The 16,204-nt window shown below is 37.6% G+C and overlaps 1 protein-coding gene across 1 annotated transcript; it reads right to left on the bottom strand.

Moving 5' to 3' along the window:
* Nucleotides 1-7,976: 7,976 nt before the first annotated feature.
* ptafr (platelet-activating factor receptor) lies at nt 7,977-14,877 on the bottom strand. Its single transcript, XM_033988305.2, has 2 exons — nt 14,826-14,877; nt 7,977-10,013 (listed from the first exon to the last, which is right to left on the bottom strand). Exon 2 carries the CDS (start codon nt 10,002-10,004, stop codon nt 8,853-8,855), a length of 1,152 nt encoding a protein of 383 aa, XP_033844196.1. The 5' UTR covers nt 10,005-10,013; nt 14,826-14,877; the 3' UTR covers nt 7,977-8,852.
* Nucleotides 14,878-16,204: the final 1,327 nt, after the last annotated feature.

Here is a 16,204-nt window from a genome sequence, read left to right as displayed (position 1 = left end):
GGTGATGATAGTGTCCGTACAGAAAGCTGGTAGGTTTGTTGTACTTTCAAGTATTAAATAATATTTGTTTTGTTTGTCTGGTTAAATAATGCCATTCAGTTTGTCTTAAAAGCTACTGCAACATCAGTGCTAAGTTAGGACTAAACCAGAAGTAAAGTGCATACTAAGTCAGGAAAAATGTACTATCTTCTAAAGAAAGTCTAAAGCCTGGTGTCCACTGGAGCACTTTTTTTTTTTTAACATATTAACATATTAACATAAGAACAAGAATCAGAATCAGAATCCTTTTATTGCCATTGGGCAGGAACTTATTTTGGTGATAAAGTGCAACATAAAACATAAAACACACTGAATAAATACAAATACAAATAAGGCAATGCACGAAGTAAAAAAAAAAGATATGCTTAAAAATCAAATAAAAATACTTAAAGGTAGAAAATATATACAACAACAGCATCAGAACAACAGTGCAAACATGAAAGAAGCACAAATGCACAGTGGGAGATGGTGCTTATGATCAGTCATGGAAAAGTTCAGAGAGAATATCAGGCTCCAAGCTCAGAATGGTAACGTCTCTGCAAATGTACCAGTTAGCAAAGGTCAATGCTACATGTTAGACGTTTCACTCTCAGAATTAAGACTCAGGATTTTGCACAATGACTCAAGATTTTCCCCACGATCTGAAATCTTTCATCACAGCCTGACAAAATCATACCGTGGACTCCCGACTTAAAAGCTCCTAAACTTGTGACCAACCCTGGATTAACAAAACAAAACAAGGCTGAGGCAGGATTACACTGAGAGTAAAAATAATGAAAATGAATGTCACCATGACCACAGACATTGGAGTCCCAAGAAGAACTTCATCTGTGTAACACTGCTGTCTTCTCTCGTTTCTTTGCAGTGGGTGGCCTGGGCATGGCTGGATTCGCCTTCTCTCTTCTGGCCTTGATTCTGGTCTTGGGGCTATTATTTTGGTTGGGCTGGCAGAAGTTTAGCACCACATCCACCTCTCTAAACAACTCCACAGGTAACCAAACCAGGGCTCAGCGTCCAAGGCAATATGTGATGTCATTGCCTGGTTGGGAATAATGCTCAAGTTCATCACTTTCAGATGTATGAAAACTTCTACAAACCACTAGCATTATGACTGAATGCAAAAATAACATATATGATTGTGTTCAGTTCACGGCCTCAAAATTGTGCAACTCACCTCTAGTTGGACACTTTTGCCTCTTACATATTGTTAAGAACAGACTTGTGTATTTTAAACAGTTTGCAGTGGTCCACAGTTATGCATTCTGAGTATACTGCAATTATGAGTTAGTAAGCACTCTTCACAACTTTCAGAGAGCGGTAAAGCTAACAACAACTAGCATGCTAAAGTGCACGTCCTGATTCTTGGACAATACAGCTCTTTATAACTATACGCAGACAGTACACAGCAGACTTATTTTGACCTCAAGAGCTGCTAATGCAACTATCTGTACTGTGGCAAGACGCATTTTGCTCAAATACATGGAAATACATCAAATTTCACTGAGAAAAAATATTATAATATGTGTTTGTGTAGAGTAAACATACAGTCACCTTTGTAGCTTCATGGAGACTGGAGTAGCTTTTAAGTAAATATCAGCTATCTGGGATTTAGTTTGATACAATATGAGATAATTCTGTACGTTGGCCACTATCTACTGTATATTCGCACTGATATTGTCCTTACCTAAGATTTATTTTTTAACCATAAAGCAAAAAAAAAAAAAAAAAAATCACTTTTGCATAGAAAATATCCAAACTTGACCTAAACCTATACAATTCTTGTTCTATTTCAGGTCTCGGCCACAGAACCAAAGACACGTAAGTCTCCAGTGTCATGCTACCCTTTTATTATTTTCATTATTATCTAAAGCTGCACTATGCCACTTTTCTGATGAAGGGATCACCACCTGTTTGTCTCCATGGTGATGTCATTGCTTTGCGTAGAATTTGCAACAGTTGGGCGAGTAACTTATCTTTATTCGTAGAGACAAGCAAGGTCAGATCTGTGGAGAGGTGAGCCCAAAAGATTAGTAAGAATGCATGTTTTTAAAGCTATTTTGGACCATGAAAGATAAATTATTTGAGTTATAGTGTTGTTTCATCAAAAACATGTACACGTTTTTTGAGTAATTTAGTGATATCTGCCGGGCCCTATTAGAGCCCCCCTTGCGGTTAGTAGTACGATCCTGTACAAGCCTTTATATTTCTTTTCATTGAATAGGGAAATGTCGCCCAATCCTGATGATGTGTATATGAACTTCAGTGGCCCCAACGAGGACTACTCCAACCTGGACCCAAGCACCAAGACCGCCGATGGGCTATATTCCAACTTCGAATAAACTTCTAAAGTACGGGCAAAAGGAAATATTATCTGAGTCTAGAAGTGATCAAGAACAGCAGAGGGCAGCATTGCACTTCTAATAAAAGATGCATATATTCAAATAAAAGATACATTTAAGACTGAATTTTATGTCCGAGCAAATCTGAGCAGGAACCAAAGATCGTTGAGGCACAGTTGTGACAGGGATCCTTCCTCTGGATGCAGAAACTGGGAGGTTTTCTCAAGCCCCTGAAGAAGAAAGACTTTGTGGTTTCTGTGAGTTGGGAGAGGTGGAAAGTGAAGCTCATTTTTTGTTGTATTGTCCATTTTATCATGAATTTAGAAATCCTTTATTCACCTGATGCCCTGATTTGTTCTGGTGTGATGACGATAAGATGAAATGGTTGTTTCTAATGTTTATAAGTTGGCATAATTTCTCTGTAAGGCCTGGAAGAAGCAGTAAATTAGTTTGTTAAAATGAGTCTTTGGTGTTTGTAACACACGTCTTGGCAACTGATCAGTCCTGGAATTGCCCATCTCTACTGAACTAAAGGTAAAATGAGCTGTTAACTTCAAAATGACCACTACATGACATCACAAGGTGGAACAGAGCATTTTGAGCTTTGGAGATATAAACAGACTAATAATAAAGTGTTACTCAAACATGTGAATGAAACAAAACACAACTCCAGGTTTGTTTTTGGACACTGGACACCGCTGTGATGCTGCAGGACACAGAGGACACAGAGGAGGGACACTTTTGTCCTGAGGGCTACCACTACCTCAAACTGCCTTGACACTGGACCTGATGACTCTACCTTTTGAGCTGCACTGAGACTTTACTTTGAGCTTTTCTGTTATTGATGTATTTTACTGCTCAACATGTTTAAACTGCCCCTCAAGGACAAATAATGTGATTTTGATTTGATTTGATCAGTCTATATCTGTGCAATCCCTCAGTTGTTTAGGTCTGATCCATAGTAAAAGCCAAAAGTAAAATCTGTCAACTGGACTAAAGATTGTAGGAGTGAAGACGTTTTGCAGCTCATCCAAGCCGCTTGTTCACTCCTACAGCTTTTTGTCCAGTTGACAGATTTTACTTTTAGCTTTTACTAATGATAGCCTGCAGGAATCTAAAAACTATGGTGGCATTAAAACTGTTAAGATGTGCAGTGAAGGCAAGTTGAGCAAGACTAGACTTAAAGTGGAACAAAACACAAAACTCCGTCCACACCCACATTTTAAATAGAGCTGATAAACTGGGTGTGGGACTTTTGGATTTGGGTTTTTTAGGGAATTATGACACAACACTGACCCCCACCCGGATTCCAGAGGTAACGTTCTCATTCTTTTTTTTCATTTTTTTTTTTCCATAGACTTTCCGTTAATCAACTATGTCATAATTAAAGACCATGAGAGCGAGAATTTTATTTCAAATCTCTTTCTGAAACTTTACACACTGCAAAGTTATTAAAGAATTTCACAGAATCTTACAAAACACAACTGGACTTCAAACAGCTGCATTATCAATATTAGTTATTTCAATGCAAGTCTTTGTCCACACTTTACCAATTAAACTATTGCATAATTATAATTAAATTTAGACGTGGCTATTGAAAGCAGTGAACGTGAAGTAAAAGTGCATAAGGACAAAGTACGAAGCAGTAATGAAAGAATGATTTAACTTAGTACAAACTGCAGCTGTAAAGAAATTAATAACAACATAGAAAGAAGTATTTTAAAGTGAAAAGACACTAAAGACACATATTTGAATTTTTCTACAGGTCTATGGGAAAAATTAATGGAAAATTTACTTCAAAACTGACTTCAGAGTGTCGGAACTTGGGTGCCACATAAACTAGTATTTCAGATTTTACATAATATATCCGTGTGTCCTTTTTAAACCATTTTGAAAGTGAAATTGTAAAATTATCTACAGGGCCAAAATTGTTGTAAAGCTGAGTTCCACGTATGAAAACTGCAGTGTCCAATGGGAGGAGGCGTCGCCGTAAACATCATCACAACATTATAATGGATAGCTGCATATAGTAGATTTTTTTTTCTTCATTTGGACCAAAATGACAACGGAACCCTGCTGAATCTTACGTGTATCTCCAATTAAGGAAATACAATTGGAGAACAAAGTACGGAGCAGTGGGTGTATATGGTGTCTTGAAAATAAGCGATTTGGAGTGCACAAATCAGTCCAAATACAACTTCTAGAGGGGAAATGAGAAGGGGAAATAACTATAAGATGGTTAAAAGCTCTGAAAACATTTAGCATAATAGGTCTGATTTAAGCTTAAAACCAAAGTAAAGATTCTGTGTACATAAAGAAGTCACTGACCATTAGCATAGACAGTACAGCTCTGATATAGCGTGTTGTATGTAAGTTCATAGAGTGTGAATGTGCTTCCTGTGATTGGCCAATGACATATGGAGAATGAGGAAGTAGTTCCACTCATTTGTTCCTCATTTGAGTTTTAAGAATGTCCAAAAATGCTGTGTCTAGAGGTCATTAGTCTAATTTAGGTAAAGTTAAAGTTCAATTGTAATGTTGTATTGTGTTGTTGTATATCGTCAGGGCAACGGTCGCTTAGTTGCCATAGAGCTTTGAATGAAAAGTTGGAGGGTCAAATCCCACTGTCAGCCTAAACGTCATTGGTAGGGGAGTCAGATGTTGTTACCCACAAGTTGGAAGTTTAACCCCAGCTCCCACAGATGAATACTGCGCTTGTGTCCTAGTAATGTGCTTGGACGCACATGCATATGAGTGATTCCTTGATGTAAAGCTCTTACAATATACCTATATAAATAAGATGTAATTTGTCTTTAGCATAAGAACTGTACAAAAACTTCATTACTAGTGCAACAAATAATACTGCTGCTACTACTACTGCTGCTGCTTTGGTTACTGTTGAAATACCTCTATTGCAACTGTTTATATCTACGGCTAAAAGTAAAAAAAATAAAATAAAATAAAAACGTAATACTATTATCATTCTTGTGCTAATATGCTGTTTAATATGAGGTATACTTCTGAGATCAGTGTTTCCCAAGCAGTGGTACATGGGCCCTTACACTTACAATCAAATGTTTTGATACTCTTTTCTTATATAATGTTTTTTTTTTATATTGGCAAGGCAAGTTTATTTGTATAGCACAATTCGTGCACAAAGTCATTCAAAGTGCTTTACAGAATAAGAAAAAAACATTAAAATCACAATACAAAACATAAGTAATCACAAATTACCATTAAAACAGAAGTGCAGAATAAAACCCTTTCAGTCGTATACACAGCTAAACAGAACTGTTTTGAGCCTGGATTTAAACATTGTCAGAGTAGAGGCCTGTCTCACATCTTCAGGAAGACTGTTCCAGGTTTTAGCTGCATAAAACTGAAACACCCCATGTTTAGGGACTTCAGGGACCAGCCTCCTCCAGCAGGAGGCTGGTCCCTGAAGTCCTCAGAGTGTGAGATGGTTCATATGGCAGTAACATGTGGGAGATGTTCTTTGGTGCTGGTCCATGGAGAGACTTGTTCACAAGCAGAGCATAGGACACATGTGTGAAGGGTTAGAGTTAGGTACTTCCTGGTTCTAGTCAGGATAGCAGTGTTCTGGATGTACTGCAGCTGTCTCGTTTGGAGAGGCCAGTGAGCAGGACGTCACAGTAGTCTAACTCTCTATAAGTCTGGTTTTGAAAGTATACCTTTGATTTTTGCAATGTTTTAGATGGCAAGAAGCTGCAAATGTTATTGATTTGATGTGGCTGTTGAAGTTCAAGTCTGAGTCCATTATTACCCCTACATTTCTAGTCTGATTTGACTGTGACTGCTGACACTTTCTCTATGTTTCTGTGGGCCAATAATCTGTGTGGGTTCACAACTAATTACATTGGAGACTCTCACTGAAGGCAACAAAACTATGATTTAAGCTGCAGAGGCTGCACTAGCACTGACTAATGATGCAAGTGCTGGGATTTAGGTAGTGACCATTTAGATCAGAGAGAGTCATTTCAGGTTTAAACCAACTGGATCTCAGCATTGAACCTGTTAACCCAAATGAGAAACTCATGAGGCTCATTTCTGATTGGATAACCTTCTTGAGAACCATAACACCAAATTACAAATTACAAATGTAATTAAGAATAAATCAGCCTTATAATTGTGGTAAGTATAAGCCATTTATGATTTGAACATGTTTAGTTCTTATCTGGGGATGCAGTTAGGTCATGTTTATGGAATTTGAAATCAAAATCTTACACAAATCTGCCAAGCATCTGTGGTTTACTGAGGCAAGCCCTCAAACCAAAAAGGACATAACTAGAGTACATAATGTGGACAATCCCACATTTCACAATGACCTGTCAGCTCTGATAACCTCACGCCCAGGTGTCTCACACACATGCTATTTGCTCCGGTGTGTTCGGAAACCCCCTGTCCTCCTTTGTCCTGGGGATAAAGTCAAACATGTGAAATTGTGTCATTTTATATGAATATTTTCAAAGTTTAGCAGAGTTTGCATCACCACGGTTACAACACTTCTGCTTCTTCAGTTTGTCACATACATAATGCTATGCTGAAATAACACAACAGTATACACACATTTAACATATGTGAGATAATGTTGTAAAGTTTGGTATCTGTAGGTGATACTTTAAGAGGTGATCTTTACATCCCTATGAGAGAAAAATGCATTTGGATAAAACGGCCTTTGAAGATGCAGTTTCCCACATAAAAGGACACTGCTTAATGCAATACTGTGGAACCTTCCAGGCAAAGCAATAACATCAAGCTGAAAATTACATTGTGCATTTTTAACATTTTTGAACCCTGAGTCAGATGTTTTTCAAGAACTTCAAGGACAGAGGTGTGGGTTGAGCGAGAGGGAGATAACAGAACAAAGCCACAAATATGTGAATCAGTCAAAATACTGAGTTTTAAGAAAATGGTTCGTTGTTGAGCACAATAATTAAAAAATGACTCTAATATGTCCTTTTGGTGATAGAGTATCCAAAATTTGTACTCAGGTAAAAGTAATGTTACTTCAAAATAATATTGCTCAAGTAGAAGTACAAATTTGTGGTCCAAGAAATTAGGCAAGTAAGTAAGAAAACATTTGGTAAACCTCCTGCTTAAGTAAGAGTGACTTAAAGATGCACTGTGTAACTTTTCTCGTGGAGGGTCCGCCATCTGCTTATGTCCATGGAGATGTTATTGCTTTGCCTGGGATATTCCATTAAACAAATATATCTTGTATGACAGGTGTTGTTTTTTTTTTTCTCTATGGCAAAAACATGCATTATTACTGTGAGTGGGTCCACTTCTCCACAGATCTGACCTGTAACTTGACCTGGTGGCGATGTTGTTGATGAAGTTACACAGTGCACCTTTACAGAGTGACTTATATCTGATGTATAAATTCATTAGTGATTCACTGCACCTGGTGTTGAACTCACGTAGCCACAGCTGCCCTGGGGTAGCCTGATGAAAGTCAGGCTGCCCATCTGTGCCATCGTCCCCTCTGACCTCCAATCGCTCACACGTCACTTTCATAAACAGGACAGATGGTCTTGCACAAAAGCACGCACTGAATGAACATTTTATTGAAAAAGGTTGTATATGTAAATTGCTACATGATACATTGTGTTATAAAAAATACAAACACATTCAAAATTACAGTAATAAATACAAATTTCAATACAAAATCCTTGTGAAACTGGGGCACACAGCGTTTTTTGTTTTTTTTCTTTTGTAAGTGAGATATTGTGTTTTCCCCTAAAGACAAAATTCACTGTCACTGCAATGTGTAAAAACAGAGTGCTAAAGATACATACTTCCTCTTGCGAAGTGGGAAAATAACCCCAGCTTTAAGTCTTCTTCTTCAACAATACTAGAAACAATACTAACAACAATTCAAAAGGTGCTGTTTTGTTTTACACATGAAACGCAATTGACACTTTGCAATGACATCCTGCGTGAGGGGACTGCACGTATGTCTATGGCGGAATGTTACGCCGTTGCTGTGGTGACACAATGCACACGTTAGCAAACACAGTCTTATACGTTTTTAGATTTAAAACTCAAGGAGGAAAACACCCCTCCAGTCGATGACATCAGCTGCAAAGTACCAATAAGACACAATAATCTAACAAAGAGTTTTTCAACAGTGAATTTTTACATTTTTGTTCTTTACATTATTATAACGAAACAGATATGAACATTTATAACAGTCCCATTCACAACGTTGCTCTATGGGCGACGTCACACTCACTTAGTCCACTTGTTTATTTGGCTTGCCCCAGTACAAATAGGGTCAAAATACTTCCACTGTGTGCTGTCTGCATCTTATAGACTCATCGTGGTGAATAATTAGGATGCTCAGAATGCATAAGGTAAGTGAGGAATAACCATTTAAAATGAATTAGTTGTTTTTCACATTTAAAGTCTTTAAGGCAGGCCATGGCAGTTTATTCACAAATAATGTCCGCTTCATCTCTCCATCTCCTGAAGCTGTACCTGATGTTTGCTGTCCATGGAGAGCTGTGAGGTGCTCGTGTTGGAGCAACCTTCTCCTTTGACAAACCTTCTCAAATTTTCCATGATAAACCTTCGGAACTTCCTGGTCGCAAAATAGTACACCACCGGATCCAGGATACAGTTCAACCCCATCAGAATCAAAGTCACCTGATGCGTGTCGTTGAGGATCTGCAACGTGTTCCCTGACCAATCCACGTGCCCCCAGCCGTCTTGAATCTGCAACACCGCCAACACCCAGGGACCTTGGACAACATGATGCGGCAGGAAGCATAGAATGAACACGCCGACGACCGCTAGCAACATTTGCGTAGCCCTCCGTTTGACACCTCTTGCGCGTTTCACATTGGACAAAGTTCTGGTAGACTTCCTGGATAGGATTGTAGCGGATCGTATTTGCGATTGCGGCGGGTTTTGCGTGAGGAGGTTTTGCACGATCAGCAGGTTGCAAACGATGACCAGGACAAACATCACGAAAAACATACCGATGATGCCGAAATGCGTAGCGGCAACGGTTTTCTTCTGCGAGTCCGTTTGGTCCTGGTAGCCTTCGAAACAACGCGTCTTCCCATTGGAATCCATGTTGGTTCCAGGTGACAGCAGATACGGAATGGACATGCCGACTATCGCTAGCCAGATCAGGACGCAAATTACAATCCCGCGACATCTGCGATCCGAAGATACGGCATCGAGTGGTCGCGCGACGGCCCAGTACCGGTTGACACTTATCGCTCCCAAGAAAAGAATGGAAGAATAGGTGTTGATGAAGAACAGAGATCCAGTTAAGCGGCACATGAAGTCGGAATATATCCAATCGCCATGACGACTGTAGTAATCGACCCAAAACGGCAGCGCGCTCACGAACAGGAGGTCGGCGATGGTAAGGTTGGTCATGTAGATGCGGATTTCGCCCATGGCTTTAGCTTCGCGGAGGCAGCGGATGACGAAGAGGACATAGATGTTAGCGAGGAGGCCCAGGATGAAGATGAGGCCATAGACGGGAGGGAAGAGGACGTAGCGGAACTCCGAGTCCAGAAAGGAGGAGTCGTTGGCAGGCAGGGGGGTGAGCGCGGTCGGCTCTGTGGGGCCGAGGGTGGAGGGCAGCATCGTGGCTTACTGTGAAAACAAAAGAGGATGTGTTTAAAAGAAGAGCACTGGGTTTAAAATAGAAGTGGTTTGTTCATGTTTGTCAGAAACGGGTAGCACTCAGTTACTTTTACTTGAGGAACCTATTACATAATACTTTTTTGTTTTTTCTGCTTGTATGTTTGTTCATCTCCTCATGTAAAAAGCCTGTTTAGGTATCTTGAAAAGCACTATACAAGTGTTATGTATTATTATTATTATTATTATTATGTACTTTTCTGGCTGCATACTCTTACTCCTCCTTGAGCAATGTTTTTATTGAAGTAACAGTATTCTTACTTGAGTCAAAGTTGAGTTCCTCTTCCCAATTTGAGTAATTTTACCAGTGCCTTGAGCTTTATGCTGACAGTAAGAAATTATTTTAATATTTGTGTTTCTTGCAGCATTGCTTCAGATACGAAAATAACAGATTTTGAGCATTATTTAAAGTTTTGTCCTTCAAATTACATTAACTTTAAATTATAAATCAGATGTTACATTCCAACAGTTACTCTTTAAGTTACTTTTACTCAAGTAGTATTTTTCTCAAATATTTTTTTACTCCTCCGTGAATAATTTCAACTTTATACTTCTACTTGAGTAATATTATTTTGAAGTAACACTATTCTTACTCTTACTTATGTACAATTTTGGCTACTTTGGCCACCTCTGCTGATAAACACAAATGCAAATTTAAAGGTGAAGGGGTACCCCACCTGCTTACAGATGTTTTTATTGCTGAAAATACAGTTATTGTTATACATATACTAGTTTTTTGTTTTTTTTTTAAATGTATTTGTTTTATAATAGCCCACTTTGAAACTTTAGGATCCACACACTGCTGTTACTCATGTACTTTTCCTGTAGTCCTGCAGCAGTTTCATCATTGTGTGAAACATAAATGCTCTCCCACTGGGGTGTAGACTCTCATTTGACCTGGAGGAGTGCCTCCTCCTGTTTGTTTCGGTAATGTCGGTAAGGAATCTTTATGTGGCTATAATATTCCACATTATGACATAAAACGTATCTGTCAGCATTGGAGATAGTGTAGTTTTAACCTTCTATCTCTGTGGATTCATGCAGGTAACCAGAAACCTTTAATTTTCATATTGCACCTGTCATAACAGTACAAGTCTTGTCTTGTGAGCATACTTTGATTGTAATTTCACTTGTGTTATAATGTGACTCAGCATATCTTGACTTCCAGGATTCAGCAGTGACACATGTATGCTCCACCCACAAACACACACATGCAAACACACACGCACACACACACACACATCCTGGGGTGTGGGAACTTCAGATGAGGTAAGGCCATGGAAGTGACGAAGGATTGGCCAACTGCATCCTCCAAAGCACATGTGTGAAAGATGTAAGGTTTAGACATGGTCCTTGTGACATACACAGAAGACAAGTGTTTTGTATTTGAGAACTATGTGCACATTTACATGGACATACAATCAGATAACTACAATAATCAGACAGTTGGATGTGATTATTGGTGTTTAGATTATCACAAACACTATGCTAAAGATTAAAGGTCATTGATTGACTGGATCAACCAAAGACCTTTAATCTTTGGTATTTTCTCTTTCAGTTTTGTCTTTGCCTCATTAGTTTGGCCTTTATGCATTATTTCCTTTGTCTAAACCTGTACAGACGTGAACAGTCAGTGAGAAATCAGATTACTCTCATCAGATGGAACTGGTTAGATTGAATTTCAATTTAATTCAATTTCATTTATATAGCACATTGAAATACAACTTCAGCTTCTTAAAGTGCTTCACATAAAAAGTCATATAAAGATAATCTATATCCAGCAGATAGTTTACAGCTCATGTCTCACACACTTTGTTTCAACCTTTCGACCTTTCAAGGCACTAGAAGGAGTTTACATCAAGGAACCACTCATCCATTCACACACACATCACACATTCATACACCAGTGTACACAGACACTGAGGGCGAGGCAGGTTAAGTGTCTTGCCCAAGTACACATCAACACTACTCATCTGTGGGAGCTGGAATTGTACCGCCAACCTGTGAGTCAGTGGCTGCTCTACCAAACAACAACATCCAAACTCATTATTGATACGGACTTTGCTTCTTAAAGGGGCACTGTGTAACTTTTCTGAATGGCTTTCCACCATTTGCTTTGTCTGGAATGTTCCACACTATGGCATTAAACTTGTATAACACGTGAAATGAGTTGTCTAAGATATAACATGCACTTTAAATTCAGCTTTGGTACATGGGACATTTTATTGTTGACTCTTGGATCTTCCTGTTTTGGTGTAAGAGTAAACGTACACCAAATCTGATCTTTTCACCAACACCAAAACTGAACAGGCTCGTCTGAAATGTGAAGCTGAGGTGTCTTGCTCAATGGCACAACACACATATGCAACATTTATGAATGAGTTGGAATTTTTTTCTTTCTAATTTGTATGCATGTTTGTACTCGTTAACCCTGAACCATCCCAAGAATCACAACAGAAGCAGAGCAAGCAACACGTGTGAGAGTTTTGTGAACAAAAAACGTATTTGGCATCATAACAGTGAAGTTTATATCGATTATTCATAATTCCAAAGGGGAAATACTCTCCCACTCTCAGTTTGAACCATTTTAAACACCTCTGAGCCACGGTCGTCTTTCTCACTGATTATTTTGTAGTTAAAATGAATTCTCGCATTGGCTTCTGTCATATAAAGATATAGGAAAAGAGCCAGTCTTTTCAACGGCTCTTTAATATGAACGGATCCACTGTTACTGCGCACTTCACTGACAGACGACACTAATTTAAAAAAAGGATTAAGAATTAGGATTAAATTTGCTGTATTTTACAAATTTGCATCTTTAAATTGTTAAGATTGTTGAAGGTTATAAAAAGTCATAAAAGTCTCAGTCATGAAGTTGAAAGTAAAAGTCAGTGTTCAAAGTCTACAGCTGTGAATCGTTAAAATGCATTATTTCAAAGCATGTAAAAGCAGATATGCATTCATGGAATAGAATTACTTCAATTCAGAATTTTAATCCTGACCTGTTTGTTTTTTTGTTTTTTTCTTTAGATTTTGTTATTATAGTTCTGATATAGTAATCAGTTGTTATTATTATTATTATTATTATTATTATTATTATTATTATTATTATTATTATTATTATTATTATTATTATTATTATTATATTTTATTTTATTTTGAATTTTTTTACTTTTATTGCCACAAATAAATAGACAATTCACAACAAAACTGTCCTGAGAATGAGCTTTCACATGGCTATACATAACTGCATTTTTTTTCAAGATATAATAAAACAGATGTTACGGCATAAGTGTTCTATTCGAGAAAGTCAATAACTTCCTTTAAAAAAAAAATTGCACTTTTAGTTGTAGTTGAGCAGTTAACAGTTCCGTCATATAAACATGTCTGATTTTCGATATCCACTGATCCATGGAAGGTGGTTCAGGTTTCAGTCAGTGGGTCGTGATAATTTTTCTTGCCGTCACCAGGAGAAAATGCAACACTAAACACTGATCATGAGAGAGACCAAAAAGATCAGTGGGGCCAAGGAGAAGTCAGCTGTTAATGTATTCAGCCGAGTTCTAAAGAATCTTAATCTTCTTTAAACTCCTTCCAGATTTGACTTTTCACTCCTCTATGACAACCACAGAAAGTGCTCATCATCCAATCATTTGTGTTATCTTATCATTTGGCAGGATAACAGCAGTAAAACTATTAAAATAGTACTTAACAGACAGATTTCAAATTTTGCTTCTGGGCAGAGCATTGCACAGAATCTTTAAGCTAACCGTAAAGAGTGTTTGAATAGGCCCCAGGAGACATCGCTAACATACTCAAACATGCATGGATGACATCTACAACCTCTTCAGGCACGTTTTTGATGAGGGAACAACATAAAATATAACATGAGAGAAAGCAAAAATTATTGATTTTGCCCCCTCTTTAAATAAAGCCTCAGATAGTATAGGTGTTTAAGTATTACAGGACATTAATGAGGATGTTTTTCATTTATTTATTTATTTTTTTTTATTTATTTATTTATTTATTTTTTCAGTTGTTGAGCCTATTCTAATACAATCCCAGTCCCAGCTTTATAATATAATTTCTTAACAGTAAATACTAGTACAGTTCTAGATTTTAATAAGCCGTTGTCATGGTAACAACATTAAAAATATTAAAATAGTACTTCACAGACATATTTAAAATAGTTTGAAAAGTTAAAAAAATAAAATAAAAATCTACTGTGAAAAATCATTTGAGACATCAAATAGGATTTTTTTGTATACATATTATAAATATTAAAAAAATATATAACATGTAATAATATAACATATTTAAAATATTTTGATTGAAAATAAATAAATACAATTCTCAAAACCAGTTCAATTAAATCCAAGTTATTTTGCCCATTGGGTTCAACTTTCTGTTACATGCAACATTTTGAGGATTTTGGCCCATTCAAAAGATGGTCTAATATTCTGTAATGCTGTTTTATGTGACACTTGGTTGCTATGCCGACAAGTGGAGGTTTTAAAGGTTCAATTGCTCAGTTCCTGGTCTGTTTTGGAGACTGGCTCTAGGAGTTCAAACTGCTGTTGTTCTGCTCTTGTTTTGACGTGTTGCAGCCTACAGTAGCCCTTGTGTTCACTAAATAAACATCTACAAGAAATTCAGTGTGGATCCTTACACCAGAACGCTACAATATTTTAAATTGTCAATCACTATAGAAACAACACCCAATTGAATCATTTCCCTGTAAATCAACCCAAGCCAGTGTCTTACCTGTGCAGTGTTGTCTCTTCTGTCACGGTACAGATTAGACTGAACACAAAACTCACTCCAGATTGTGTGAAGTAGTGGGCGGAGTCAGCATAAGGAGGAGGAGTAAAGAAAAAAAAACCTAGATTGCTCAACTCTCACACTTCTCCCCATGCCTCAGACACTACGGCAATCCTGGGAATTCACAGCATAAAACATCATTCCCTTTTATGATAATATGATCATGTGGGAGTTATGAAGGATTACAGGAAGTGAGAACAAAAGACAGGGGTGTTTTACCTCTACGGGGGATTCACTGCTAACACAAAACATATTTAGATGACCATGTTACTTTTTATTATTAACTTGTTTTATAGTTTCACTTTCACTTCACTCTGGGTCACCCCCTCTCTTTGTTCCCTATGTTAAGTCGCTCCCCCTGCCGAGCGCTATCACAACACAATCAGCATGCATCTCGCTAATGAAATTACTGCACATCAAATCAGGTCAGCTTGTTGTGTAGAATTTTGTATCATGTTTTTGTATATTCATGGGGAATTGTTGTGTGGGAGCATGGATGACTTAGACTTGTGGGCGGAGCTTTCCACAAAATCTTACAGCTAACTATAGGGAGGGATCGAACACGGCCCAGGAGAGATTGCATTGATGATGTCTAAAACCTCTTCAGACATGTCAGACATGTTTTATATATATATATATATATATATATATATATATATATATATATATATATATATATATATATATATATATATATATATATATATATATATATATATATATTCCAGTCAGTTTGGTCACCCATTCAAGACAATTATATTCTCCACCCATCCCCTTCATATTTTGTCCATACATGCAAATATGTCTCTATGAAACAGTTAAATCCATGTTGCTACTATAGGTGAGTGCATGTTTGGTTTGACCATGACCAGTTTTTCATTTGAGCTTTAAAAGAACTGTACATGGGACATTACCGGGAGACAATTCCACAGGTTCCCACCTTGGACAGATAATACATTCTGACCAAAGGTGGTCCGTCTGTGGGGGATTAGCAGGTCACCTCTGGTGTTGGCTCTTTGCTAGATTGTCTTTATATTTAATGTACTCCTTTAAAGTTGGTGGTGCAAGGGAGTGTAGGACCTTATAAATTAGACAAGCTCTTTTGTGGTTGACCATGTTGTTAAAGTCCAAGAGTCTATGTTTTTTCAGAATGTGACAGTGATAGTGGGAAATGGGTTTTTTATCAAGTATTTTTAGACTTCTTTTATAGAGGTTTTCAAAGTTTTAAGTGTTGTGGGACAGGCAAGAGACCAAGTAGTTAAACAATAGTCTATGTGGGAGATGATCATAGAGTAGAAGCAGGTTTTAGCAGCAGTCATGTT

The sequence above is a fragment of the Periophthalmus magnuspinnatus genome, chromosome 22 (assembly GCF_009829125.3).
Source record: "Periophthalmus magnuspinnatus isolate fPerMag1 chromosome 22, fPerMag1.2.pri, whole genome shotgun sequence".
Lineage (NCBI taxonomy): Eukaryota > Metazoa > Chordata > Actinopteri > Gobiiformes > Gobiidae > Periophthalmus > Periophthalmus magnuspinnatus.
The sequence above is the reverse complement of the archived record's forward strand: the minus strand, read 5'-3'. Positions and strand labels throughout refer to the sequence as shown.